Source organism: Bombus vosnesenskii, unplaced genomic scaffold (assembly GCF_011952255.1).
Source record: "Bombus vosnesenskii isolate JDL3184/JDL3185 unplaced genomic scaffold, Bvos_JDL3184-5_v1.1 scf7180000013264, whole genome shotgun sequence".
Taxonomy (NCBI): domain Eukaryota; kingdom Metazoa; phylum Arthropoda; class Insecta; order Hymenoptera; family Apidae; genus Bombus; species Bombus vosnesenskii.
In genome coordinates this window covers 5657380-5682727 of record NW_022882924.1, presented here as the reverse complement: position 1 = coordinate 5682727, position 25348 = coordinate 5657380, and the positions used below count along the sequence as shown (strand labels likewise).

The 25348-nt window shown below is 31.6% G+C and overlaps 3 protein-coding genes across 18 annotated transcripts; all 3 read right to left on the bottom strand.

The window, feature by feature from the left end:
- Positions 1–2010: 2010 nt before the first annotated feature.
- Positions 2011–13110, bottom strand: LOC117236987. 5 transcript variants are annotated; one of them, XM_033500503.1, is made up of 14 exons: positions 12760–13110; positions 12399–12624; positions 10453–11047; positions 9808–10107; positions 9068–9400; positions 8829–8986; positions 8583–8754; positions 8189–8497; positions 7953–8101; positions 6990–7881; positions 6768–6914; positions 6495–6585; positions 6332–6407; positions 2011–6256 (listed from the first exon to the last, which is right to left on the bottom strand). In XM_033500503.1, exons 3-14 carry the CDS (start codon positions 11030–11032, stop codon positions 4868–4870), a joined length of 4596 nt encoding a protein of 1531 aa, XP_033356394.1. In that variant the 5' UTR covers positions 11033–11047; positions 12399–12624; positions 12760–13110; the 3' UTR covers positions 2011–4867. The 5 variants fall into 5 exon arrangements, with proteins under 5 accessions (XP_033356394.1, XP_033356388.1, XP_033356411.1 ...); XM_033500497.1 differs by having other exon boundaries at positions 12441–12624; XM_033500520.1 differs by lacking the exon at positions 12399–12624 and having other exon boundaries at positions 2011–4551; positions 4971–6256.
- Positions 13111–14042: 932 nt separating this feature from the next.
- LOC117237013 (membrane-associated guanylate kinase, WW and PDZ domain-containing protein 1-like) lies at positions 14043–21196 on the bottom strand. 10 transcript variants are annotated; one of them, XR_004493930.1, is made up of 12 exons: positions 20995–21195; positions 20017–20096; positions 19713–19938; positions 19219–19622; positions 18951–19139; positions 17750–18890; positions 17541–17676; positions 16931–17473; positions 16678–16848; positions 16480–16614; positions 16090–16219; positions 15416–15785 (listed from the first exon to the last, which is right to left on the bottom strand). XR_004493930.1 is itself a non-coding variant. In XM_033500585.1 (11 exons), exons 2-11 carry the CDS (start codon positions 20063–20065, stop codon positions 15369–15371), a joined length of 3144 nt encoding a protein of 1047 aa, XP_033356476.1. In that variant the 5' UTR covers positions 20066–20096; positions 20995–21196; the 3' UTR covers positions 14043–15368. The 10 variants fall into 10 exon arrangements, 7 of the variants coding, with proteins under 7 accessions (XP_033356476.1, XP_033356424.1, XP_033356446.1 ...); XM_033500585.1 differs by lacking the exon at positions 16090–16219 and having other exon boundaries at positions 14043–15533; positions 17750–18875; positions 20995–21196; XM_033500533.1 differs by lacking the exon at positions 16090–16219 and having other exon boundaries at positions 14043–15533.
- Positions 21197–21454: 258 nt separating this feature from the next.
- LOC117237032 (senecionine N-oxygenase-like) lies at positions 21455–24049 on the bottom strand. Of its 3 annotated transcripts, none has more exons than XM_033500629.1 (8): positions 23785–24049; positions 23083–23280; positions 22851–22989; positions 22515–22776; positions 22336–22439; positions 22183–22270; positions 21960–22123; positions 21455–21873 (listed from the first exon to the last, which is right to left on the bottom strand). In XM_033500629.1, the coding sequence occupies exons 2-8, from the start codon at positions 23274–23276 to the stop codon at positions 21565–21567; spliced, it is 1260 nt and encodes a 419-aa protein (XP_033356520.1). In that variant the 5' UTR covers positions 23277–23280; positions 23785–24049; the 3' UTR covers positions 21455–21564. The 3 variants fall into 3 exon arrangements, with proteins under 3 accessions (XP_033356520.1, XP_033356510.1, XP_033356517.1); XM_033500619.1 differs by having other exon boundaries at positions 23083–23516; positions 23785–24048; XM_033500626.1 differs by having other exon boundaries at positions 23083–23299; positions 23785–24048.
- Between the last annotated feature and the right edge of the window lie 1299 nt (positions 24050–25348).

The window sequence follows — 25348 nt, the reverse complement described above, 5'->3', positions numbered from 1 at the left end:
GTCTTATTGTTCATTTAAGCTAATTTGATTACAAGATTTGATATAATAAAGTTAAAATTCAAATGTAATCGATTTACTAAATATAGAAACTATAGTCAATGCTTTATATTTAAATGAATATAATTACGGTAAAGGGAGAATAAAAATCAATACATTAACATAATGAAGCTCAAATAAAGACTTTGTATATATACACGTTCAGAAATTATTAATATCGTAAATTGAGAACAATGAAGGAATACGTTGTAGATTAATAAGTAAAATACATCACATCGATATAAATGTAATATATTTCAGTATAATTATTATAAAGTAATAGCTCCTGAAGCGCTTATCGACAGCATCGATTGAAAGATAAAGTTTTACAAGAATCCTTGTATTTTTCTTTCGATCCGTATATGAGTATTGAAAAACAAAACAACTTTGGGATTGATCGTAAAAATGAACCTATACAAATGGCAAGGCTCAACGGCATGGCATACATATAATGGCATAACAGCAGCGATCTACAAAAAGCGAACTTAAAACACAATTTTGTGTTATAAAGAAATAAATAATAAAACCAAAAAAAATGTAGTAAAAATATATTTTACAATACTCTGTACAAGATCTTATTAGAATTAATATATAGTTAGCTCGGTGTAGATTGGTTATCATGAGACAGGCTATTCATCCTGGAATACTGTTATCCGATTTCGCTTTGCGATTAATATCTTTTATTATCACCGCGTATATGCATTAATATTACTAATCTTATTTGCAATATCAGAAAGTTACTTACTTGCGAAAACAGTCCGGCCATTATTTTAATATATTAATTTCGAAAATTCATTTATAATACTATTTCCAAAAGAGATATGAGTATTACAGTATTCCACGATTAATATTAGCAAAGTTATTATTAACGCGGTGTCTGTACATTTCTGCAAAAAAAATATCCCGATGTTTTTGAAACATTCATCATTAGCGCAAGTGAAAATTATTTTGTTTACAAACACTAACTTCGTTCAAAGATTAAATGATTATTGCAAACGATCAAAACTTTGAATTTTCGCAGAAACAAACAGGCACGTGTAAAATATGTAGAGCGAAATTTTGAAATCTTCCTTTCACTACGTCAACAGTAAATACTTCAATCAAAATCTGATAATCTGCATTAATAATTCACTCCACTCTAAATATATATTAAAAAAAAAATCTATGATCAGAGAGCCCAGATAGTAATAGTTCTTTAACACGGTTATGTTACACGTAAAAGAAGAAAATAATTAATAATATTTACATATATCGATTATATTTGTGAATCATTGCAATAAAACTGTTTCGCACTACATAAAATAATTTTATACCAATTAGTTTCACCCTTTTGATTTCATCAAATTTTCTGTTACACTGAGCTCCCATAATGTTGATGAGAATATATAACATAAACATTATAGACATCCTAACAAGCTATTTAACTAAATTATACAAGGACTGTTTGATTACATAAAAAGTGGAGAAAAAAGAAATTGCGAATATACGCGTTTTATATATGCCTCCTGGTCTCTGCAAGGCAAATTAATAATCGATATAAAGGTAAATGTTTAATAATAGAAATATGTCTTACACGTGTCACGTAAATCATCGGTATATCTTCTATATATATATATATATATAAATATATATATATATATTTATATGTTATACATATATATATATATATATATATAAATCATTCAAACCACAATTCCATCGTTTAAAACTTTTTCAGATTAGGCTATATATATATATATATATATATTTATAGTGCGCAATAAAGTAGTTTTTTTTCATTTATAAATATGTAACAAAAATAGATAATAATAGATATATTATATGTACAATGTAGACATGTAAAACCTAACAAAGTAGATGCGCGCTTGGTTACTTTCTAAATCAATCTAGAAGCCTTTATCGTGAAAAATACTTAATTATCTCAACATGAGCATATTTCAAAATTTTGCGTGCATTCATGCATTTTGCTTCTCGTTTTACAAAGACAGCATTATTATTTATATTAATTAATCATTTTTTCTCGTCCTGTTACTTTTCCTTTACACTCTACCATTTTATTTAAGGATCTTCTTTGAATGAACGATAATTTTCAAACAAATCGATCGATAATACAATTTTGTTCCAAGATATCGAATCTAGATTCTATACACGTACTTTCAAACAGTTTGTGTTCACGTTCTTATGTAAAAAAGAAGAAAACATCTACGTTCCCGAATGCGAAATTAAATCGGATGTATTCACGACACATCGACTACGTCAACACAGACTCTAGTCCATTGTCATCTAATTTTTTTTTCCTAATTCTTTTTTCAACTTTACCTAATATTTTTACGAACTAAGCAGCATTTTTACAGATTACACGCGATTCATTAAATATTAGCGGCTCCTCTCTTAGTAACAACAATATAACATACGAGTATACGTAAGCTCGCTCCAGAAAAAGTTCCACGGATCTATCGAGTTCCTCCGTGGCACTCATTTGAATATCGTTTCACAAGGCCAAACAATGCTTTGAATTACATAATCTAATCTCCATCGCTTTTTTTCTCTACACTTCAAAGAATACTTTCAACAAGATCGTTAATGAAGCTTATTTGATCTTGTAAAACGATTCTACTCCAAAAATCCTCCCAGGCCTTTTTTTGTACTGATATACATGTGTATAGTATACTAGAATTTAGTTGTTCGATTGTTCAACACGAGATAAAATGCATACGATCTTATCCAATCGCTACAAATGATTGTTCGTTATAATAGGAGAAAAATAAAATTTTTCTCCTTCTCTTTATACTGTTCTCTCTGTACTTGATAATATAAGTTTGTATAAAAATTCTTCGACAGAGAAATGATTGCAAACATTGATCAGTACAATAATTAACATAGTTGAAATTATAATAGTTCAGCATTAAATGATATGTCGACAAATATGAACAAATTAACAACATATTAATGAAGAGTCGAGGATTAAAAAGAATTTGTTTAATAATTGATCGTAAAGTATAAACAATAACCATTAAAAAAGGCCTGTAAAAACTCATGTACCCCGTCAATGACTAGCTTAAGGTATTATGCATATATAATATATGTATATAATTTTGCTTTGTTTTAGCATAAATGTTTCAATGGCATTGCATAGTTCCTTAAAATTTCTGCAAAGTGGACCGTTTAGTTACAAGATATGGATTCTAGCATATCTTGATTTATTCAATTTTGCTGACTGACCAAATTATATATTCGAGACATGTATGATTCTGTATCTTTAAAATAATTTTTGTCAAAGATTTTAAAAGAATTTATTCACTGATAGAAGTTGACCTAAAAAATGTTAAAGGTTTTTTTCTATTTACAAGATATTGAAATTCTGTTAAAAGATTTTTGTGCAGTCAGCAATGATATTTAAAATATAAAAGCTAAAGTATGTTGTTTTTTAATCCATTTTAATTACTTAAACGTTTTCAAATGCTAAAGAAATATATAAGAAACATGCAAAATCTAATTGGTTTCAAAATTGCGATTTGATTAGCCTTCCCTTATCTTATTATCCTTGACCCTGTACTTGTTGCCATAGTTTTCCTTTTACTGCATACTTTTTATCAATCATTGCTAACGATAGTAAGGTACTACAGGAACGATTTGTAAATTATATACACAGATAAACAAAGTACGCATATGATTGTAGTTCAACGAAAAAAATCAACATAATTTTTTTTGTACGCAGTGCATGATTTTAACAAACGAATGATTCAAAAACCGATAATTTTTGCCTCTTACGATATGATCGTGAAAGAGACAGAAACTAACACAACTTTTAATATTTGCAAATAAGCAACTCATAACTGCAATTTCTTTTTTCTGGATCATAGATATTTGTTTTATTCCAAGGATCGATTAAACATTGGAATAATACAAATATCTGTTTCTAGATGTATAGTTCGGAAATTTCATTGAGATTAAAAAAACAGTTGTTCAATATGTGCATATTATTATCATGCATGATAGGGCGAAAGAATGCATTTGTAATTCACGATATAAAAGAATTTAAACGAAACATCATTGAAAATTTTCAAATCGTTTTGAACATATCTCGAAATATTAATACTATTACACAGAGTCGATTAAAAACCTCACAATGATTAAATAACGGTCCTTCTACAATGAGAATTATTATACTACCATAGATAGCGAAAAATTTGATTGTTCGGACAACAATGTGTTGTTTGTCGATTTATGTATGCCACATAATTTACTTATAATCTATAATCCTTACGCTATGGCGTTGCTAGTGATTTTCACATCACATTGCACGATAATGTATATGATACAAAAGTAATTCATTTTGTACATACTTTCACAAATGAGGGTGTTTCATATTCGATGTGTCCTCGTATCGAATACATATATCGTATACGATACTCTTCATTTGTTAATTTTCATTTCTCTCTTTCTCTTTAAACAAATTCTTTTCTTAATTCAGTCGTTGAACCAGCATTGAATCATGCTGTTTTGTATAGGTTCCTAGAAAACACTAAAATTTTAAACACATCGATGTGGACACATGTAGACAGAATATCGCGATGTTCATATGTCTCATAGCATGCACGTTTTGTGTTCCAATTTAGCATTTTTAAGATCTCCGATCTAAATACTATATTTGTAAAAACAAATGTAGGATTTAATTGTCATTGACTACATTTCGAAGCACCTACAAACGTAAAATCGTATTGCACCATAGTTCATTAGAAAAAACGTTCCTACATTGAAGAAAGTTCAAAGTGACAAAATACACAAGCTACACTGCCACAATCAATACATTTGCGCCTTTTTTCTTTCATTAAATAGTACTTGGCACAACAGTCACTTTACTGTATTGTTCATCTGACTGTCCAGTAGTAGTTTGTGGCAGTGGCTTCTCAAACCTCTCATGCTGTACATACGGTGATGACAATGTCGACGTTCTATGTTGATCTAGCTTTGGATTCTCTGCTATGGTAACGTATCCAGTACTCTGTTTAGTCGTAATTGGTTTGTCTGCATCCAACTTTGAGCTTGGCTTCGTACCACTGGTTGGCCAATACAGAGGATACCCTGTCGTAACATCTTCTTCGGTTTCGTTGTCTATCACTTCTGAGATAGGAGTTTCCGATTTTCCCCTTTGCTGTTGTTGTAGCATTTGGAATACGGAACTTGCAAGGACATATGGTTGCGAACCACCGGTCGTAGAAACTTGAGGTACAGTAGTCTTTTGCGACGAGTCTAACGTATCTGCTTGAAGATTTGATTTTTTCGAGACTTCAGAAATTGAAGACACGGAAACGTAGGGTTTCGACGAGGAATCCAGCGTAGACGGCAAAGTAGTTGGACTTGCGAAAGAAGACACGAACGGTTTGCTGCATGAATCGGTCAAAGAGGTGGCTGCAAATGGAGTAGACATCGTGCTCCTTGTACTATCGATGCTGCTTAAAGTGAACGGCTTTTTTAATGAATCGATTAAACTTGTTTGCACATATGGTTTAGAGACTTTGTCAGAAGTTGTGAACGGAGTCAAAGATTCTAATTTTGATTTGTTCGACTCCGCAAATGTTAATTCATCTAGATCATGTAGCGAATCGATAGCTTTTTTATCCTTTTGGTTCTGCTCCAAAGATGCTAATGTTATGTATGGATTTGTGGGCTTGGGTTCTGATTTAATAGGTATTAGTGTATCTGCAGTAGATTCCGTTAAATCACTGTCATTCTCAGACTTTGCAGACTGTGCAGATTTAGGAACAGTTCCTATAATACTATAGCTCCCTGCAGTTGAAGTTTCTTTAGGAACAGGACTTGGATTACTGGACAGTTCTTCTGATGATGGCATACTAATGTACCCAGTCGAAGACCAAGTATGTTGCGAAGTTGTGTAGCCTGTACTGTCAGTTAAATTAGGCGTAGATCGTGCCAAAGATAACGTGTCTCCGATGATGGGCTCTCCAGATTTTGCAACTTTTGCGTATCGTTCGCGAAATGATGAGTGTCTCAGGCGAAGACTCGAAGAATCTGAATTCCAAGCTGGTGTTTCAAGCAATTTATTGGGTGAAACCGGCATTGGATCTATCTCCGTACCACTATCGCTTGAAACCTGAGAATCTGATGTTAGCGAAGAAGTAACAGATTCTTGTCCACTTGAACAACCACTGGAATCAGCAGAAGATTGACGTATATGTTGTTCTTTATCAAGAAGTGTCTGTAACAAAAATGCATAAATATAAATAGAAAATACTAATCTTCTATTACCAATACGATCAATATATTCTTGTACCTGTACCATATTTGATGCTAATCCTGGTGGTAATTTAACTTCTACATCTTGCATAGCTTTACACTTCAACCAAATACTGGAACAAGTAAAAACATATGTAAATGAGATTATATTTATTTTATAAGATGTTTAATATATATATTATCTAGGTGGTTATTCATACCGTTTTGATAGATGTAGACAACAAAAAATAACTATTATGGAACTAAATCCTCCTATCACCCATATCATCGTCCACACATTGTACGATGGTCCTATAATGAATGAGTAATGAAATTGTTATACACATACATAAAGAAAGAGGTCCAATACATCTTTTATTTCTCTTAGTAAGTAAGCCCTATAAGTATTGGACCTCTTTTTTCTTATCATCCTTATAATTGTTTTAACTAAGGAACTGAAGAATAAAACGAAAAACAAAGAAATTAAGACTTACCTTCACTATAACAATTTCCCTCACCAGGATTAGACCATGGGCCTTTTAAATGGATATTATTCGATGCAATGTTAACAGCTCTTACACGAAATTGATATAGTTTTTCTCGCTGTATAGATTTGCAATCAGGGATAGGTAATCGAGCTTCTAAAACATTTATAGAAGAAATGTTAATAAAAAAGGCAAAATTTTAAAAAATATATTTATCTGCTAAAATGTTACCTGTTTTAGTACTATTTTGTATTTCACCATCTTTCGAAGATATCTCATAGTAATCTAAGTGTCCAGCGGCGTATTCGGGTTTATTCCACATAACGATCACTTGGCTAGAATTCATAAAGCGCACATTAGGTACATTAACCATTCCCGGTGTACCAATTTTCGTAATCTTGCGAATTGTAGGCGATTTGACACTGCAAGATACAGTACATGCGGCTACACTAATGTTATAATATTTATGCGCTAATAGATTTTTCAATTCAGTTTGTGTTGCGTCTTCAACTTTTTTCGCGTGTGTGTTGTAGTAAACTTCGTAATAGCGCAATACACCATTCATTGCTTCTGGTGGTCTCCATACAATGCTCATTGTCGTATTTGTCACATTTATAATTCTTACGTCCTGTGGAGGAGTTGTTGGTGCTGCTTCAAGAGTTGTATTATACAAAGGATCACTATGCAATCCTTCTCCACTTTTTGTTAAAACAGCGACAGCTAACATATATGTTGTATACGGTTTCAAATTGTTTACAATGCCATGGATAGTGTGAGAATCGGCTTTTATCGTTCTATTAAGTTTCGGGCCTTTACAATTCAGATCATATGGTGAAACAATGGGACAATAATAAATATTAAATCCTTCTACTATTCCAATGCGATCCGAACAATCTAATTTCCAACCAACTTCAATAAAGTCAGAACCAATTCTATTTATCCACACAGACTTCATTTTTCCAACTACTTTATTATGTATTACAGTGCATGATGCCCATACCATACCGCTACTACCTGTGTTTGTATTTGCAGAAATTGCAAATTGATACACTTTGTCGGGATCTGGTACAGTCATATTATAAATTGTTGTATATTTTGATACATGTACCCAATCTAAATAACCCTGCAATCACCAATTTTAGTATCAGTAAATTTTTTCATTACCGAAGCTATCAATAGCTAATAAATACATACAGTGCACTGATAAGGGCGATCACGTTCATTATCGCACCAAAAAATTGTATAATTTGTAATTTCCTTATTCATTTTGGGTGGTTTCCATGATAATTCATATAAGCCTCCATCAAACGCAATTTTTGTAAATGCTATAGGTTCGTGCGGTACTGTAATATAAATGCATTATTATTCATACAATGCACATGTATATTAGTTGAGCATCACAAATTTTCATTCGTTTGTATTAATCTTACTTTGGGATCGACTAGGTATAAAAATCTTAGCACGTTCTTCATTTATTCCAACAATATTTGTCGTAACAATTTCGAATTTATAATTATTGATACTAATTCCCTTGAATTTAGCGTATGTTCTCGTAGTTTCATTCGGAACAAGAGACACATTTCGTCCATTTTCTTCTACGCGATCAATCTCATACTTGAAATTATCACCATTTTCTAGATATTGTGGTATACTTTGCCAGTACAAATATACATCCCTGCTAGCACTGTTCTCCGCTATTTCAAAGCTTCCAATATCGGTTTTTGGAGGACGGCCAGGTACTAAAATACCAAATATATAAAAATATAAAAAATATTTCGGGAAGTACCTAGCAAAAAAATTAAAATTGCAGGAAACGCAACTTACATCTTGGTGGTGTTCTAAAAGTAACATCACTAAATTGACTCCACTTATCTTCCCCAGTCGCAACAGCACTTTTCATAAAAACTCGTACATCATATACAGTATTGGCATACTCCAACCCAGTAAGATTATAATATCTCTTATGCACGTGAATATCATTTGTAATATTGATTACCTAATATAAGATTGCATTAGTAAATATGTTATGCTTCTAAACAAAATATTATCTTAGTATTTATAAATCCTCACCTGCCAGGTTTTTTGATGATCCCATTGGTTTTGATACTTAATTCTATGATATAATCCAGGTGGAAAATTCTGCATTGGAAAAGGCACACTCCAGTGCAATAATGCACTATCAACCGTTTTATTAATAACTGATAAATTAGCCGGTTTCGCAGGGATAACTAAAATTTATATATTTACATAATGCTGAAAATGGTATTATTAATATATCAATATTACATGAAAAAGTAATAAATACAAACCATGAGCAAAATGATGAAACTTATATGTAAAACTGGCATTTCCTAGAACGTTATTTACGTTCAGTATAAATGTATAATATTCATAGGGTTGTCGATAAATTGGATTCGTTGATGTATCCCACAAGCACATATTTGGCTTATCATCTTTGTCCTTTTTATCATCTTTATCTTTCGTTGGACATGGATATAATTTTCTACCTCCTGCTCTTCCCGGTAATTTAAATACGATCGTAAAAGTCGTTGTAACATAGTTTTGGACTGGTTCCCATGAGCATATCATAGTTTCCCAATTATAAGATACGCAACTGAAGTTTTGAGGTTCTTGAGGTTTAACTGTCAATAATTAATAAATAGATTATATTATATCTTACCACTATAGAAAATGCTATATTAAGAATGCTTATAAGTAACTCTTTGTATAAAAAGGTTAAATAAGCTTAATAAAATAAGCTTTTATATTTATGACAAAATGATAAGATATACTTATCTTAAATGATAGTTAAGCGTAAATTCCAAGATACAAAACATATTAAATGATATTCCTATAATTCTCATGAAAGTAGGCACTGAATGCCCACTCTTGTTTTCATGAAATGCCTTTTAGCCTATTCTGATTAAGTTTATCTCAATGACATAATTTTATGAGTTTGTATAATATATATTATATTAAATATAATCTTTAAATTAAAAGATGCTATATTATTTTTAAAAAAATACTTGCAAAGTAAAAAAGTACTTACAACCAACTACAACTTTGTTCAAACAAACTGATTCCAGTTTTTTGTAGTGATTATTTTGTAATCTTAGTCTACAATAATACATATCTTCTGCAGGTGGAGGTTTTTCTACATCTAGTGATATTGTAGTTTCATTGATAATTGTAATAAATTCTGGTTCCATCTCCTTTTGATTACGAAAGAATACAAGATCTGAAGCATTTTTTCCAGGAAATTCAGCATCCACGAAAGATTGATTCAATATACATAGTATTCTTAAAGGTTGACCATATTCAAGTACAATATCACCTTGTGGCCAGGTCCCTTGAAAAAATAATATTGTAAAATTAAGTTCAAAATAAGATTTCATTATCAATTAATTTATTATGCATATTTCAGATTAAATATTTAGTAGAATATACAGTAACTTTATCCTAAATTTTAGCCTACACTATACACCTAGTGTATTATATATAGATATATACATTTAGTACCAAGACTAGAATTCCAAAAGGAGAAACAAGATGCAGGAATTATTTATAAACTCAACTGCAATAGAAAGTTACAAATACTTCAAAAGCATGAAATTAACTGCATCTAGTTGTTTAAATTCATGAATACATGTTTCTTTTAATTAAAGATTAGAAAAGTTTTTACTATAAAACTTACTTCCAGGTGTTTTCAAACCAACTGCACATTGATTAGAATCTGCACTGCATATTGTTGCACATAATGACAGAATAACAAAAGTAATTAAAAATATTCTCCAAAAACAATTCTTCCATTGTGTACCAACATTTTTTGTAACTAGTAATGACAAACTTTTATTTGTTCTAATTCTCCATAAATTATATATAGAACACATATAACTTTGTGAGATTTGTTTGTGTTGTTGACAATGCATTATATCACAATTATGATTAGAATCAACACTCTCACTTAACATGCAATGATGAACTGAACACGTGTCAGATAAATATTTAATAGTTGATGAAAGTTCAGTTGTGTCACAAGGATCATCTTCTATCCTGTTGATAACATCTACCTTCTGGCATAGACTGATATTTCTTGGGACACATGTATTATCTTCACATCTCTCTGAATCACAGTACAAATTCTCTGTCATTCTACTTGCATTTGAACATCTAACAACATCATCATGCTTTGATGCAGCATTTTTAAAATCTGATTGTAAAAAGTGAGACATTTCTTGCTGAAATTTTTTGGGATCTGTTCTGTTTGAAGACATCTTGCGCTCCCATCACTGAAAAAGATAAGAAGAATAAAATATTACTTTAAAATACAAATATTAATTTAAAAATATTTGACATTTTAAATTTAACATTAGATTAAAATAATTATATAATAAAATTAAAAATTAAATATTTTAAAATACAATGCAACAACATGATTCCAAAGCTAAGCTATAACTAAGAATGTTTATGTTTTAGAAGCTGAATGTAAGATTGTAATTAATGAGATAGAATATATGTCTCAAATTCAAGGTCATGCAGTATCACTTCTACATTTTTTTATTATGCTGTCAATAGTTTCTTATAATATTTATTTTTTACTGTATGATAAGTTAATAAGTTAATACTAAGTAATAAAATGAAAATATTTATATGAAGAACACTACGAAGAACTGATTACACAATCATAACACAACATATTGAATAATATAGTGCCACAGATATGTGCTGTATATTTTATATATGTAGATGTAGTGAACAATACTTTTGTATTCTATGATGTATCATAGATGCATACTAAATGAATGAAGGAACAAACTAAAATCAGGGAGATAACTTGCTCGGATACAAGATTGTAGAATGAATTATTCATTAGCAGATCGAATACTATTGTTTGACATAAAGGTGAAACAAAATTTTGGGAGGTCATACAATTCCATCTTTAAGTAAACAGTTATTTTTTGTAGTTATTTGAGTAAACAGACCTATTTTAATCTACACATTAATCTTTGAAGTTATTAAAATTTTTGTTAAAAGTTTTGTTTTATAGAAAGCTTTACTGACAAAAAAGATTTACATTCTATACTACTTAAAATTCTATATGACTCATAATAATAATTAGAGAATAACATGTACCAAAAGGAAAATATTAACACAATTTCAATAAATAATATGTGTGAAAACCTAAAATAGTTAATATATATAAAGCTTTATCATTTAAAAATGTTACAATGCAGTAACTGTAATTAAATCAAATTGGAGTAATAGCAATGAATAAAATAAAAATTAATAATATGTTTATGTAAGGTCTATTATATTATTGATATATTTTTCGAATAATTTTAATAATCATAAGCTGTGATCGCTGTTATTTACTAGAAAAATAATTATCGGAATAATAGGAAAACTGATAACTTGAAAACGTAATCAGCTATCACAGTCGCAGTGTAAGTGAGAAGAAGAAAAAAAGGAAAGAATATGTATATATACACACACATATAGAGTTATATATATAAAATTTCTACACGAATTATTTACTATAATAGGACAGAGTCATTTCATCTATAAAACTAAAAATCTCTCACAGATAGTTGAGAATCATATCGAGCTAAAACCATTAAAATCGTTTATTTACGAACATACACTATGTCCACAGCGTAACGCGTTCCATGTAGATACCCATACCTCGTATTCTGTCTTGTTGCGTGTATATGCTCTGTGTGGTAAGATTGTGTGTGATCTCATGAATGTTGGTCTAATATATGTACATAGCAGAAACGCACGAAACAATGTAACAAGGCTTGTGCATTGTATATACCATTTATATATAATACCATGCAGCATGTTCGAGAGCGTAGAAAATATTTATCTGATTAACAAGGGAAAATTAGATGATTAAAAAATCACAGCATTATTTATAGAGAAATCGACCAATACGACATATTTCGTCAGAGCTGGGAAAGTCCAAAGTAGTCGCGAATACCACTCGTTTTCGAGTACTTACCGTCAGCAAGTAGTCGACGAATTTCTGCAGATCCCTCATTGCACTTCCATGTATTCTAAATCGTCTCCACACTATTTCACTGAACTTAACACTACGGGCGGTCGAACGTAAACCCGTTTTATCCGCTAGGTATATCTTCTGGTTACCGTAACGCGTTCAAGACTAATACTCGAGACTCGAGACCTCGTGAACTGCTAAAATAGTCGGCACGGTTTCACGGGTTGTAAGTTCCATCCACGAGTCGCAGCCGCATAAATCGGCCGCGTCACTTCATATTTGCGAAAAAATTCTGTTTACATTCGCCCAGAGGGACCCAGGAATAAATATATATGATACACATTCTAGGTAAAATACGTGCGATCAATCGACAGTGCTGCCAACATGTCAGTGATCCTTTGTGAAAAATCGAACGACATAACAGGAACGATTGCACAAATCTATTGCATAATTCGGGAAAATATAACATTTATATGATGTTTCTGATTATTCTGTTTAATTATTTCAAAAATGTTAGAACATAAAAAGCATAAAAAACGCATGTTTTGAATGCTGTAACTTGACGACATTGACTGACGTCATACGACGTCAAGCGCTGCATTCTTGGAAATGTAGGCGCAGGTTCATAGTTGACCGCGATATCTTCTAATAGGCGCCATTCTCGAATTCAATTAGACAATCATATTTAGATATGTACAGATATATTTTTTTAGTATGTTATAAATGAGGTATGAATTTCTGTCTAGTATTTATATATTCATACTTTTAAAGAAATTGACAATTTTAATATAAAATTAATTGTATGTTGATGAAAAATTAGTCTTTCGTCAACAGATAATAATAAACATTTGAAAATGGATTCAATAGCTAAGTGTACATCTTTATTCTCGACTTATGTATCAATAACGACCCTATAATAAAATTCTAATAATATCGATATTTGAAATTCGTTATTCTTATTAGAATTAGAGCAATCAACAATTACTGTTAGTAATAAGGAACTTATACCATGTTATATATCTGTTTATAATAAATATAAGATGTTGCAGCAAAATTATAAAGTAATATAAAGTAACAGATTTCATGACTTAGTACTTTCAACTTGTAAATATAGAATATATTGATTTTCAGTAAACATGTGCAATATACATTGGTAAGAGATAAAATCGTAATATTATTGCAGAAGACGTGGAGAATTTTAATAACGAAATTACAAAGATAGTAAATACATTTTAATTAAAAAATTATTCCTTTACGAGGAGTTTACAATAATTGATAATGTTACATAATTTTCTATAATATGTATTTATATGTATATATTTACAATTATTCTAAACTTGTTTGCACTATCCTACATAATATACAAATTCTAGATGTGTGTGTGTATATGTATGTATGCGTATTGTGTATTTAATTATAAAAATAAACATAATAACTATAGTATAAGAAAAATACGACTCACTTTAAATGCGTTTATCAATGTTTATCGTTGATAAGATATACGGCAAAATTGCTTATTTAAGTAAATATAAACAATGAAAATATTTCACACATACATATATTGAAGCTTTTTACAACGCTTTCTTTATATTTGAAAAAATTTAAAAATATAATCTAAGTCGATCTTTTACTTATTTCGTTCAATGCATTTTACTAAATTTTTTTTTTTTTTAGTTACAATCGACTTACTAGTAAAAAAATATATTTATTAATTTTCTTTTATACGTTCAACGCATTTTAATACCGCAAAAAGATCGGAAGAAATGATTTTTATAAAAAAAATTCATCCAATCTCATTAAAGATTTTCTTCTCATTGTCAACTTCTTATTACAAACATCACTGTATAATCAACAAAGAAAAAATAGTATTTCAAACGAGGATTTTAAATAATGAAATCATTAACATATATTTTTATATTGATCTCCTGCACCGCATCTCGAAATGGTTTTTAAGTGTATTCGTTTCTTTGGTTGTATCAGTACTTAATTTAATTATTGCTATACGCACATATTTCGTACAATTATAATAAATATTATACTAAAACAAAAACAATATCGACAATATCCTTTAAATGCTGCTCAAAAAGATTAAGAGAATAAAGCATCAGTTAATAAATTCAATGAGATTCTTCACTAGCTGTATACACATACTCAAGAGTATACTATTTAATGATTAAGATCACATTAATCACATTATATCATGAATTTGTGAAAACATTCCTGAGTGCATACAATTATTACAGAGTATATAAAAATATTTAATTTAGATGATACTTTTCAGTCTCCGAGATCTTTCAGTTGAAAATTTATCAGTCCAAAATCATTTTCCTAGACAAATATTAAAATAGGTAACTTCTGTATGTTTTGTGGGTATCAATGCTATTTGCTGTTACAAATAGATCATACTCCATTAACATTCGCAGTTTACCGTATTTGGTTACATTAACTCATGTTTACACAATGAATTTCAATATACAATTACATTATGAACAATATAAGGTAGTTCAATGGTAAAGAAATCTCGAAAGTTTCTTTTCGAAAGTTGATATTTAATTCTATAAAATATGAACTTATTATGAGTAAGATATTACGTTTATGTTGAATAGCTGATATTATAAATATCTATTTTTGGATGAACAGCAGTTGAGTAAAATGAAAAATCGAACTTTCTGACGTTTTTTAGGGTGCACACCCATCTCGTGTAATTTCAATAAATGTCTGCGTGGGGTGCCCTCATCAATCGGTCGAATACTTATTTGGTCGATTGTGAGATTACTCTACAATAAAGTTCAATAAAAAAATGTATAATTGCTTCAGAAGCTTAAGCTTTTACTTAGTAATTTTGTTATTAAATATAGAACACGCGTAAGGCACAATACTCTCAAAGCTATCACACGTGTTAGAATGAATTAATATCTTCCCTTTCAGAAATTAGATCATTTAAATAGAGAGTTAGCACCAGTCCAATTTTGTTAGAATGAGTAAGTATCATCCCTATAAATCGGACTTTTCACAAGTCATATTGATAGCTGCAAGAAAAGTCATTCACATATTCCTTCCTTCAACTTAAATGTATGTAAAACTTCTTATTTTAATTATCAAAACACATTATAATTAATACGTAATTAATATTAATATTACTATATTCATTGTGAATATCAACAACCATGTCCACAATATTCGTATTAATATTGCTAAACTGCAATATATATAATTTGAAGCTCTAGTAGTCACATATAAATAATATTATCAAATATAAAAGCTGCACATGTGAGTGTTGTAAAAATTGATTTCAACGTGTCGTATATAAAAAGTATATATCTTACTACATACCTACATATATGTATAACCAACTCCATAAAATATACAATATAACACACTGTTTCCCATTTGCACCAGATATTTCTGTACTAAATGACATAGTACTATAAAACAGTGTGTGTGTGTATTAATCTAACTCTCACTGTAATAAAACAACCTCTTGCAATCATTCTTTTCTTTTTCATATTGTCTTTAAATGTTTTTGTTTTTTATTATGGTACCTAATGTTAAACTCTGAAGCTTCAAGTAAAATTATCAAGGAAAATTATAAAAGGGCAACGTTAGCATTAGTATCATCACTTGCAAAAGTAAATATCGTTAATATTTTTAATATTAATATATTGTTATTTAGGATGGTTAATTTCATATATTCATATCGTAGAGGTGTGGAAGAGCACCTACCACTGAAGGCATCTGACAACCGCGTCGAACTAAAAGTCGAACGGATGGTCCACCGTTTCGTATAATTTCAATAGCTTCTGTATGTGTCATATTTTTAGTATTAATGCCATTTATTTCAATTATTTGATCACCAACCTAAAATTTGTATTAAAAAAACCAATTATATGAACTATCATAGTTTGATACCATCACACTTACTCTTAATCGATTATCAATGGATGCCGGACCATTTTCTGCAATTTGTAACACAAATAATGGCATGTTTTGAAATTCGCGTCCTCCACGAATACTGAAACCAAATCCTCTAGTTCCACGAGTCAATTCCACAGCATGATATTGACCTCCATCTCCATCACATGTTGGTTCATCCTAAAGTAATTTATTAAATATCGTACTTATAATCGATTACATATTGAATTTGGCTACAAATTACTTCATAGTTAAGCAATACCTTTTGCGATAAAGACGTATTACTACAACAATCATCAAGAGGATAACCAATTGTCAACGTAACGGAATAACCCGAATCTTTAATTAAATTCACAATGTCTTTATGACAAACATTTGTAATATCTACATGATTGACGGCAAGAATATGATCGCCAACATTTAATCGGCCGCATCTTTCCGCGGGTGAACCTTCGATTATTCTACCTATCGTCGAACCGGCTTTATTAACTGAGGAAATGATAACAAAACCAAAACCTTCATTTTCCATTCTAGTAACCGTCACGTCATAAGGATATTGGAGATTCATTTGTCTATTATAGTGAGTTTGAAGATTTTCTGGAAGATGTTCTTGGGTGTTAATTCGACGACGAATTCCTAGAGTGACTCTACCATTTTGAGCGGCAGCTATCATTAATTGAACGACGTGATGATGTGATGAATTCATAACACTCTCACTATCGACAGACATAATTAGATCACCTGTATTTAATCTGTTATCTAAGTCTGCTGCACCACCTGGTACAATATGTCCAACTGAAACCTGCTGACAATTACATTATCAATACTTTTGATTTCTTTCAGTTGAAGGCATAAGTAACTTTGTAACTCACTTGAGATCCTTCCTCAGTACCACCAACTATTCTAAATCCAAATCCTGTATCTTGTCTTACTAAAGTTACCAGTGTCTCTACCCATTCTATATCAGGCACAATTGGGCACACTAACTCGTTGCTATATTGAGGATACCTAAAATGTGAAAAATAATTTCTGTATTTGAACGAAGGTCGGAACATAGACTGAATGAATCCAAGCTATTTACCGCGGTATCGAACTGGAATGTGGTTGTTCATGCTCAAAACTGGTAGTCTCTTTCCGTTTATCCCATATTTCACCAGTATCAACATTTTGTTCCTGACCAATAGAATATACATTATAATCTTGTTCACTATATTGAGAATGAGATTGTGATGTATATAAATCTTTATAATAGTCTGAATGTAAACATCCATTTTGTTTCAACATGTTATCGTGGTGAGGTATATCGATAGAATATACATCATTATTTATATTTAATTTATCGTTTGTAACCCAATCTCTTTTTGCGCTATTTCTTACAGAATCATCATCTAAATTTGTCATTGTAACAAAGTTGTCAGATAAATTTGTAATATTTGCTTTATATGGATCATTGTAATACATGCTATGAGTGTATTCTGAATATTTGTATCGATTATCGAGTGGATTTAATTCGTTTTCGTTTTGTTCATTCCAGTTTGATCTGATCGCACCGGGTGGGGACTTTGGACGATTCCTGGTATCGATAAGTGGAGTTTTTGGTCGACTTGGTACAACAGTCTTTGTTTGAGTGCTATAAATATCAGCCGTCGGTGTTTTACTTCTAAAGAAGTCCTGTGAATTTTTTTCTTTCTTTTCGTTTGATTTGGATGTTGTTCTTTGTACATGTATCAATGCTTCTTCATTGCGAGCACAATCTTTCAACACTTGTACCACTTCTGAGTGACACATGTTTCTCACGTTAATATCATTTATATTGACTAAAATATCACCTTCCATTAAATTTTTACAGCGTTGGCGATCTAAAATTTTTTTAACCTTCTGACCATGAGCTGAATCTGCTATTGTAAATCCAAATCCCATGGTACCCTTTACAATCGCAATACTGAGAAATTCTGATTTGGAAGACATTGATGAGTCTTTACAGTCATTCAAATCGCTGCTTTCAGACAATAAAATATCTGTACTACTAGGTCTCTTAATTGTATTAATCTTATCCGAAATACAAAGATCTGGCATTGAGTTGACAGAAGTAGTGGCAAGGTTTTCACCATTTTGAAGACTATGTACTGGTAAGAATGTAGAATCCAGGAAATTGAAACGACCATTACTTTGTAGAGTAGGGTCTAAATCCATATACATTCTCGGATCTTCTGTTAAAATATCTGAGAAAATAAAATGTATTCTTCTAGAAAAAATATACTATTGTTTAGTAAGATTGTTACCTGGTGCATTAACAGCAATAGTTGTAACCACTTCTGTATTTGGGTCATTTGGGTCAAATGGCAATGGATAACCACGACACACTTCCAATGCAACAGTTTCACCACTGCTAATTGATTTGAAAACATTAACCATTTCATTATGTGTAAAACCCAAAACACAGGTATCATTAACATATACCAGCACATCCCCTATAATAGAATTTCAAATTGGGAAAGTTATCACCTTATAATAAAGAAAAATTACTTTTTATGTGGTTATATATATTACCAGTTTGTAATTTTCCATCTAACCATGCTGGACCATTTGGTACCACACTCTTAATTTGTAAAAATTCCTCAACTGAGTCATCTCCACCAACAATTGTAAATCCTAATCCTCTTGAACTTTTTATCAAAGTTGTTCTGATTTTCTGGCCTTTTAGTTTATCAGGATTTCTTGTGAAGTTAGGACTCTTCCTTTCTCCTAAACTTTGTTGTGCCCTTTTGGCTTGCAATACAGGATTTTCATATTGAGTTCTACGATTTACATGATCAATAAAATATGTACCATAAAGAGTATCATCTATTTTTTCCCAACCATAAGGTAATTCATCATCCAAACATTCTTCAAGAGACCTTTTTTGAAATTTAGATAAACGTGGGTCTAACCAGTGAGAAGTGCCTGTATTGTGACTGCGAAATAATTATCAATAAAAATAAGTTATATAATTGTGTAACGAGTATAATTTATTTCCAAAAACATATAATTCATATTATATATACTCTATAAAATAAACTTCTCCTGTGTCTGTGTAAGCTTTCTCCCAATTTGGTGGTAGAGGTCCTAATTGATCTTCTGTAGCTTGAGTACGATTTCTATTACTTTGTTCCTGATTGGATATTCCTGTATTTTGTTCAGAACCCGAATTATACAAATATGTTGGTGGAATACGATGATTAGTTTCATCATTTCCACTAATTGTTAATACTTCTTTGTCCATACTCTCTCCTGAAATTACATATATTGTTGTAGTATGTAACACTTCCAAATATAGTTGGAAACAATAACAAATAATAATTTTAGTACCATCATTAGTATTATCAATAGATGTTGTATCTTCTGTTTTTGTAGCCATTTTATAGTTCCTTTAGTTCCACCTTAATATCCTAACAAATAATAACAAAAAATTATGTCTATAGAATCACAAATGCATACATACCAATCTTTTTTTCTGATGTATTTGATTTATTTATTTTAAGGCAAATATTTTAGAATTTAAATTAACAATAGATGGCCTCAATTTACAAATTAAGTTAAGTTAGGTTGAAATATAGTAGTACAACAAAATGTGAAACAGATATACAACAAATATTTGCTATAGAAATAAAATACCGTCGGCAAGAAACACCGTATCAGAATTACGGATTATATTTCACGAATTGTGACACATTTCACCCGACATACTAAAACATTTTTTCCGTTCTTTTAGGATTAGTTACTAGCAGCTAGTAATCGCATTATCCAGATTGGTAGGCTCCCGACAACTGAAAAATTTTTTATCAGCTATTTCAAACATCTGACAGATAAGAGAAACGAAAACGTTGACAGTAACGCGTAGTTGGACTTCCTGACACCGTCTTCCAAATGCCGATATTGATACGATATTCGAGATCCTGACGGACAGGTGTCTGCAGTAAAATTACATAAAGCAGAAGAGGAACACGACACACACGGCGGACGTGAATGCATTCTTACGAATGCATTCACCCGAGAGAGCCTGTGCGTAGCCCACATATCGCGCATCATTGAATGCAACTTTCTATCTAGAAAAGTAACGTCGCCGACTCGTCGACGTAAATAAAACTTTTTGTCACGGTGAAAGATCCGACAAGAGGGTTTCTACTTTTCTTCTGCGCAACGATACGTTGCTTTCAATATCACGCTGTATAATTGCATATAAGCATAATCGAGGATGCACAAAATTCAGCAAGTAGAAAATAACGATAGCACGAACCAGGGAAACATCTATTCCGTAGATACTTTTTTACACGGAGATTTACTTACGTTGATTTCTTTCGATATGCTTCCCGATGGCTTCAACCATCGTGGCTCAGCCGTAAAAACGGGCTGAAATATTTTAACACTGAATCACTTCGGGACCGCGGAAATGCTCATCATTTCGAAATGATAATGGAGTGAAATGTACTCGCGTCCGTCACACAGCTACATCACACACAATACTGCACCCTGCACCGCACGTAACCGAGGCATTTAACTAACGTCTGCGTTCAGACATCACCTCGCGGTTGAACTATGCACTAATTTATGGCGCGATATTCAATTACAAAATGAATTCAGCAGGATTCAAGTTATTTTAGGAAAATGTACGAAATATGACTGACTTTAATGCAAAAAATCTTTTCTGACCGACTATTATATTATTACGTAACAAAAAGGTGTACAATTCATCTATCATGTCATCGTTAATATTATAAAATAGGATAAGAAAGCTACATGCTTTCAATCTGTTTTATATAATCTCTATAATTGGATCTATTCAGCACAAAATATCTTTATACTAATTGTATAAGATCGGAGAATGTTTATTCTTTATTGCGAACAAAATATATCATTTCAAAGCTGAATAAAATTATAGTCATCGATGATCCTATATCTACTTTCTCGATAATGCACCAGGTCATCTAAGAAGCGCGTACTGCTTTCGTTGTGCAATTTTGTAAGAACCGGTGGCAATGGTGTTATTCCCGCAGTATTTGCTAAATCGTCATAGTAATGGCCTTGCTTGAATCCCATCATGTGGAAGTGTCTTTTTTCCAAGCCCTCTTTTCTGCGGTTTTCAAATTCTTCCGCTTCTTCTTGTAACATATTCGCTTTAGAAGGAAAGTCTTTCTTGCCAAACCAATATTGCAAGATAAAACGGACCTTTGATCAATAAATAAGTGACTCATACTAAGGTAGTTCATACGATAAAAAAAACGTTACAATATCAATTTTTCTTTCAGACGCACCTGCAGATCGAACATGCTGAAAGCGCAAACATAGAAGGGAAGACCAACCAAGGCCAGGGTGGGATTTTCGATCGATACTAAATGTTTCCATAATGGTGTCACCATATTGGAATCTACCCGTACTCCACATTTTTCACTCAAAAAGGGGAAACTATATTTATACCCTTTGATCGAAAAGAAAGATTAAATTATCGTTTTATAAATAAAGTTGGACGATAATTACCTGTACAATAAAAAAGCACATCCACGGTTTCTTTACTGTCATCTTCGAAAAGAACATCGTGTTCAGTCACTTCTTTTACATCTGGTTTCTGGAAAGATAAAAATTGAAATAAGATTTTTTACATGTGTGCTTTATTTGCCTTTCATCAGTTACCTGAACAACATTTTCAGGAAATACAGTGCCTATAGGATCCTTCAGGTGGTGACTTAAAATTACACGCTTTGCTTTCCTTGATATTTCCAAAGCCAAATCCATTCCTGTTGTTTTCATAAAAGCAATATTAAAAAGGCATTTTACAACAAAAACCAAAGGCCGCAGGTAATATTACATACCGGAAGGTCCGGCGCCAAGTACAAGTACAGTCTTATCGGTAAAAATATCCGGCATCCTATAATCATGACTATGCAATTGCTGCCCTTGGAAAGTCTGCTGACCTTTTAAATTTGGCGTACTGGGTTCGAAGTAATGGCCATTACACACCATAACTGCATCAAATGATTCTGTTAAGACAGTATCTTTTTCTAGATTTTTTACTTTAATCGTCCACTTCCGGTCCCCTGTCGATGGCTCCACTAATTCCACGTTATGAAAAAACTGCAAAATACACTCTTGAATATTTTCTGCAATAATAAACAACATAATTCATATTCTTAAAAATGATTAAATACCCGGATATACTGGCGAAGATTAAAATGATTGCAGTAAGAATTTAAAAATTCAAGTATTTGCGTGCGAGTCAAATAACTGTCGGGAGTATCGGGAACAGGATAATCAGGATACCCCATAACTTCCTTCGGAAGATTCGTTCTATGTAGTGCAAACAATCGAATACATCATTAAAAATAGCACAATAAGTGAACAGTTTATCGTGAATTTAGTATTACTCTATAGTTGACTTGCCTTAAATTTTTATACATACTAGTGTGTATTGGTAAACCGTATAGATCTAAACCAGTTTCTTCCCTGTAAACCCATGTACCGCCTACTTGATCAGTTTTTTCGTAGCATATTACCTCAGTGTCGTATGTACCGGAAGTGCAATGCCGTAAAGCAGCAAGACCAGCTGATCCAGCACCGATCACGGCGATCTTCATATTTCTGAAGAATTCGGCAAAACCTGGAAATTTTGAAATGCACTTGTTCTGGATAACACCTGTAATTTCTTATTCTTTCGAGGACTTCTATCTTGATTCAATAGCAGCCAAATGGTGATATAAAAAGTAGTTTTTGACGCACGTGTCACTTGTCACTTCCAAAAATGATATCTAACGAGATTGAAAATGCAGATTTAATCGTTAATGATATCGTGTAGTGTACTAGTAGACCCGGTCAAGCTGCAAATGGAAAGGTGCAACGATTGAAAGTAACGAACGTGAACGTTTCTTCTTTTTTCTCTTACAGAACACTTTCGTTACTACCGACATTCTTGCATTGGATAGTAAAACATATTTCAATCGACGTAAAAATGCTTGCAATAGAATGTAGCAAAATATCGCGATATACATATTTGAGAGAAGTAAATAGAAAGCGCGATTTGAATTTGTAGATTATTCTGATTTAGTAGAATGCGAGTTATGTTGACTGTTGTAACGATTTACTTACCAGAGGAAAAATCAAATAATCGCGTGTTGAATTGCTAGCAGTACTCGTGTATTATGGTCAGCGAACAAATATGAAGTGATCAAGCGTGAAATAATCAGTATACGGAAAGTCGAAGTGTATCGTTCAAAAAGTGGCTGATGCTGATAACAAGGTCGTCATGTATTCTGTATGTTTACTATATAAGAGATGTGTATATAAAATTCTAGCTATGGCAAATAACGACGATCAGCGACCTTGCTCCTTCTTTGGAAACGTGCTGTTGCATTAACTTTGAAACGGTAAAGGAGTTCTTTTTATTACTTTTAGATGATAACTCTTTTCGTGGCGTCACGTGATCAGTCACTTTCAAAATCATATATAACATTTATTTTTTGTAATATATTTTTAGTACATGTCCATTATATACATATGTTTAGCTTTTACATATACAAAAAGCTTGAATTAATTTTCTAAAAGAAAAAAAGCCGTCTGATAAAAATACATTCAACAATCGATTTCATTTTCCCACTATCGCGTCATACTTTCAAACATATAACAGATAAAAGGGACAAGAGTTGATAACGACTTTAAACACTGCAACAACATCTTTCACTTCTAACAGCATTGCAGACAATCGAATTTTTAATCAACGCGTTTAAATTTAAACATTACATTATGCCGTGACATCAAATTTTTAACATCGGATAGAATAGTCATTAATGACTTTGTTGACCTATAGTTATAGATCCCATAATTTACGAAATCATCTACAAAATTCATAAAACAATCTTTATGAATATTTGTAATGATCGGAGTCATTGCACCGATTTCTGCGGTCTTTGCAAGATGCTTGTAATACACACCCATTTACTTAACAATAAACGAAAGTGCTTTTTACGCAGTACATCGCTTGTATGAATTCCTAATTCTTCGTTTTCCTCTCGTGACATATCTTTCATGCGAGGGAAATCTTTTTTGCACCACCAAAATGTTAAAACAAATCGTAACTTCGATCAACAAATAATGATTCGTATTAATGGTAATTTTCACAAAATATTTTAATTCCTTTTTTATTGTACCTGTATATCAATCAAATGAAAAACCCAGATGCTGATAGGAGGGTCGCTAAAACCAAGAATAGGATTTTCGATTGATGTATGTAATATGTTCCCATAATAGGCTGTCATCGTGTTTCAATTTACCCATACTCCACATATTTCGTTCAAGAAAGGACAGTTGTATTTGTATTCTAAAGTCGAAGGAAAATTGTTCGAATGTCACTTTGCCAACAAAGCTTGACTTTTAATTAATTACACCGTCCGACACGAATTTTAACTCTTCATACTCGACTGTCTCCTCTAAGGATACGCTGTAAATTCAACAAACAACTCGGATATCTCCCCTAACGGGACACAAAGAGATTATATAGCACAAAATTACACAAGCTCCAAATTTTGTAGAAATATATATTTCCCTGAAGTTTCGCCTCAACATTGTAGGAAAAAAGAAACAAATAGAGAAATGAGAAATATGCCGAGTGCAAAAGGTTAATTTGCGATATCCACTAAGGGTGATGGAATAATTC